Source organism: Astyanax mexicanus, chromosome 14, assembly GCF_023375975.1.
Source record: "Astyanax mexicanus isolate ESR-SI-001 chromosome 14, AstMex3_surface, whole genome shotgun sequence".
NCBI classification, from domain to species: Eukaryota; Metazoa; Chordata; class Actinopteri; order Characiformes; family Acestrorhamphidae; genus Astyanax; species Astyanax mexicanus.
This window is the reverse complement of record NC_064421.1, coordinates 34,725,816-34,730,788: the sequence shown is the minus strand read 5'-3', so window position 1 is coordinate 34,730,788 and position 4,973 is coordinate 34,725,816. Positions and strand designations below refer to the sequence as shown.

General features: G+C 36.5%; 1 protein-coding gene across 1 annotated transcript; it reads right to left on the bottom strand.

Moving 5' to 3' along the window:
• Positions 1–2,953: 2,953 nt before the first annotated feature.
• LOC111193127 (DELTA-sagatoxin-Srs1a-like) lies at positions 2,954–4,068 on the bottom strand. Its single transcript, XM_022672471.2, has 2 exons — positions 3,918–4,068; positions 2,954–3,793 (listed from the first exon to the last, which is right to left on the bottom strand). The coding sequence occupies exons 1-2, from the start codon at positions 4,028–4,030 to the stop codon at positions 3,361–3,363; spliced, it is 546 nt and encodes a 181-aa protein (XP_022528192.2). The 5' UTR covers positions 4,031–4,068; the 3' UTR covers positions 2,954–3,360.
• Between the last annotated feature and the right edge of the window lie 905 nt (positions 4,069–4,973).

The window sequence follows — 4,973 nt, the reverse complement described above, 5'->3', positions numbered from 1 at the left end:
CACAGGGTAGCCAGCTTATCCAGAGGAAACTACCCAGCAGCCATACAACAGCTAACAGAAGCCTGTGCAGCCCAACATCAGCCAGTTGTGCTCTATCAGACTCCAGCTTCTGAAGCACTATGTTCCTTGGATGTTAGTGACAAAGCCTCAGTTTTAGTGGGTTCATCATTGCGGACAAATTTTCAGCTTGAAAATAAAATCAGGTGAGTTACAACACACTCCTATCATCTAAATATTTTTATGTAAGGTGGTCAGGATCATGTTTTTCACTAGAACTGCTATTGCCCACCTCATGGCAGCCTGGCTAGAAGCTGATTGTGCTCTATTCTCCAACATGTATATTACCACATGAGCCAAATAGAAAATTGTCTTAAAATGGATATAGCTGCAGTCTCGTAAATAGTGACCCTCCATAATTATTATGCCGACCTTATACCTAACGATTTTTAAACGATTTCACAGTCGCAGACACATTTCCAGAGTCTGGATAAAATCACAAGTGTCAAGCTGCAGTCAAGTTGCGGTCATGTCATCGCGATGGCTCGGTTTAATGTGTTTAGGACTGAAAGTTTTAGTCAGTCTTTTTTGGGTCCTGGCGCTCCAATAAAATCAACTGTATTTAATATTATCGTCTTAAGACTCGGCTCATGCAAATAGTGACGTGAAAAATGTCAACAACCAATAGGAGAAGAGCTACAGGAAGCCGCAAGACAAGAGTATTTTACTGTTTGCAGTTGATATGACTTATATGCTTCTTACTTTAATATGTACAGTATTTTAAACACAAGCAGCACTTTAATGTCATCATATTTAAAGCCTGTTTATTTTGCACTACTTTGTCTTATTGTGCAGTGTTAGTTTAATAAATAATAATAATAGTTTAATAAAATACAAAATTATAAAACAAAAGCAGATATATATCAGTGAAACTGATTGTTCGCTATACAAGGTTGTAGCTAAAAAAAAACACATTATTTGTAACTTAATTTGTAATATATATTATATGTAAACTCCATCAGAAGCATGATGGGAAATAATCTCAGAAAGAATCTAGTTGCAGTCTTGCAGTTAGTGATCCTGCAAGATACCCTGTCTTTGCAAGATCGTAGCTGGTGAGTAAAAAGTCTGTGACGAGTCTTTAGATGTGAGAGGGTGTCAGACTTCAGTATATTAAAAGTCTTTTCAGAGTTGTGTAGTGTATGGACAGTATTAGTCTTTGCAAAATAATAACAGATTATCTTAAGACCACACTACACTAAGCATGTCCTTAGTATACAAGCACCTATCCTGAGTGAATATCTTAAGGTTTATCACATTATCAGTATAACTTTCAGATGAGCCGAGGGCAGCAAAACACTACTGAAACAAAAGAAATTAGTATTAAGTCACCATATCACCTTTATTATGGTAAAGACATACACAGTTTGAATTAAAAGAAAGTCTTACACAGGCAATACCAAAAAATCATAACATGATTAAATCCAACACCATTCCCCATTAAAACATTCCAAAAGACCAGAGCTGGACTGGGAATAAAATTTAACAATGGATTTTTATCAGTTTTTTTAAACACACATTTACAAAACTATAGTGTACAGTGCTCAAGTTTATCTAAATTAATTTTGTTATTTAAACAATAAACAAATATAAACAGCATATTTTCAGGTTGTAATCAGTAACTATTGCCTTTGTTTGCAGTTGTGTCAGCATCCTGGTCTGATATGGACTGGACATTTTTTGACTTTAGTAGTGAATTCAGGTCCTGTTTGGCTTTCGATGACAGTTAGGTTTAAGTATGGAGGCCTAATTTTGAATGTTTCAGTCCTGCCTTTGAAACACTGCCACAATTGCTAGTGATCTGGGGAAGTATGAAGAACACAAACAGCTCAGCGATATCTGCAGGAAACCTGCTGCCACAAGTGTTGCATTTTCAACAGGACAATGCTCACCCACACACACCAAGGAATGTCTCTACCAGATTGCTACACTTCCTCAAGCTGATCAGTTGCCAGAGGTATGGGACCAGGTAGGACGGCAGTTTCAGAAACCTGTGCAGGACCTACAGGCCCAGCTGCCTCCATGTATCTCATCTTGTATCCAGGATAGAGGCAACCCAGCAAAGTACTATAGATTCCTTTCAATTGTATAGTTTTCTACGGTGGCCGAGAAAGCCCAACGCAGTGCAAATTGAAAAGCGCTGCAAAAGCACAAAACACATCCATCAAAATTACAACACAGGCGCAGCAAATAGAAAAACGCGCTGCAAAAAGAAAAACGCGCTGCAAATAGAAAAACGCGCTGCAAAAAGAAAAACGCGCTGCAAATAGAAAAACGCGCTGCAAATAGAACCACAACACAACGGAAGTGAGTCACAACACAACGGAATTTTCCCGGGGGACCTTAAAAGATGCTGTACCAGCTGTATACAAAGGACAATAAGTGGCAAACAAGCTTCTGAAAAGTAAGTTATGTTTATTACCTGTGATTACCACGGTTGTGTGCATATTATTAAAAGTTCTGCTTCACAAAACGCCTTGTTTGCCACTTATTGTCCTTTGTACACATAGTGAAGTCCGAGACGTTACTGAAGACGCAGCTTAGCTGGTACAGTATCTTTTAAGGTCCCCCGGGAAAATTCCGTTGTGTTGTGACTCACTTCCGTTGTGTTGTGGTTCTATTTGCAGCGCGTTTTTCTATTTGCTGCGCCTGTGTTGTAATTTTGATGGATGTGTTTTGTGCTTTTGCAGCGCTTTTCAATTTGCACTGCGTTGGGCTTTCTCGGCCACCGTAGTTTTCCCCAAAAAACATAATCAAAAACTTTTGCTCTAATATTATAATCACTTTTTAGCATCAGTCATTACATTTCGACATTCATAAAGATTCATTTCATTCCATCAATGAACTTCTTCCAGATTTTTATGTATATATACACACACATCTCGTAGTACTTTATTTGAAGCACCTGTACACCTATTCATTCATCCAATTTTATATTCAATCATGTGACAGGAGTACAATGCCAAAAATAAATGGAAATATGGGCAGTAGCTCTCCAGGAACAGTAGAGTTTACATATGGTGGAATAAAGAAAATACATCAAGTAAGCGACTCTGTGTGAGAAAATCTGCAATCAAATGTCTATTGTTGGAGGATAGGTCAAGCGGTCACCACAGAGGTCAAAATAGTTGGAGCTGACAGAAAGGATACAGTAACTCCTACAGTAAAACCCCTCTACACAACTGTGGAGAAAAGAAACACATTTCAGAATGATCTGAGCTATAGAATGACCCCCACCCTGAGGAGGATGGGTTTTCAATACTTGATTTATTTCAGGGAACAAATAGTCTTTTTAAGTGCACCTCAGTGCACAGGGTTGTTAGTGCCCTTATCCCAAACTTCAACATTTATAATGGACTTTCCAAAAGCAGACATTGTTCCTGTCAAACGAACATGTTCTCCAAAATGTGATATGGCACTTCCTGTACCTTTGCCCGTGGTGAATAAACCGGTTAAATAATACATCCTACAGAATAAATCATAATCGCATGACATGGCTTTATAGAAATTGCCAAGTGCAAACATGTTTTTGTACAAGTTGTAGTCAAAAGGCACAGAGAACATCACAGCCAGATCACCGACATAGCTGGTATTGTCCAAGCTGATTTGGTACATCAGAACTCCAACACTACCACAAGCTGCCAGTGAGGTTTTGGAAAAGCAGCAGACTTCGCAGGTGTTTTTGTTGATGGTTGGTTGTGGAGGACGGCAACAGTATCCACTGCAGTTGTAGATTCTAATACACAGAAAAAAAGAAATCATAATTTATACAAATACATTCACACCGCAGCTGTAATAAAAAGCAGGCAGTGTAATGCTATCTTACTTTAGGAATTATTAGAATAAATAGCTGTACTTACCTTGGGTTTGTTAAGATGTACCTATCACTGTGATTGGTGATTTGAATGGTGACATTTCTACAAGTTGTTATATTCTTGGATATTTGTTCAGTGGAGGTGCCGGCCAGGGACATGCCAGGAATAACACCTCTTGATACTTCCTTAGAATACATTGCAGCTGTAATAATAAATGAAACAAACACAAAAACATAAAAAAAAAAAATCTCAGCTGCCTGCTCCAAGTTGTACTTGAGAGACCGTTTTCAGTTTTGCTTCTCACCAAAAGAAAAAATGACAAAAATATTGTAAATTTTAATTTGGCATTTAGACTAAATTTTACAAATGTATTTGACAACAAACAATTATTCTTGTAGATAGTACTTAAATAAACATAATAATATTTACAAAGTCAAAAAATTATGTGTTTAGTAACTACTCTTTTTGGAGTTTGTGTAAGCCTGTTTAAATCTCTGTGTAAATCTACAGGTCATCCACTACTTTCAGTAGAACTTCATTTACCGTAGTACATGATAGAAGAAAGTAAAGCTGACTAAATATTCTAAATGTTTCTTTCCAGCAGTGGTTTATTTCATGGTTTCATTTCAGCTTTGCCCTTAAAAAACAAGTTTATTTAAGTGTAATATTATTATACTTCTTTTAATCTAAAATTAAACAAGTAGGCTTTCAGTTTACTCTTTTTGTACTTATCAGTGACTATATATAATTATACTTTATTATACTTGGCTTATACCGATAGTATACAGAAAATTCTGAGTATATTTATCATAAACTTGTACTTCTTGTAATCTTTTGATTAAGATATACTTATATAAAAGTACAATGAAGTATTCTTGCCTTATATGTAAAGTATGCTTGGCTTGTAGTTTGAGATGGAATAGCTTAGAGTAAACAGAACAAGAGTGTCACTGAACCTGATTATTTAAAGTGTAATTGACCATCACAGAACAGATCAACACATGGCAGATTTTATAAAAAATATATATTCTTTCAAGGTGTGAGAGTTTTGTAAAAGGCTTCATTTATATTATAATTCATTACCACATGCATATCCTGAGT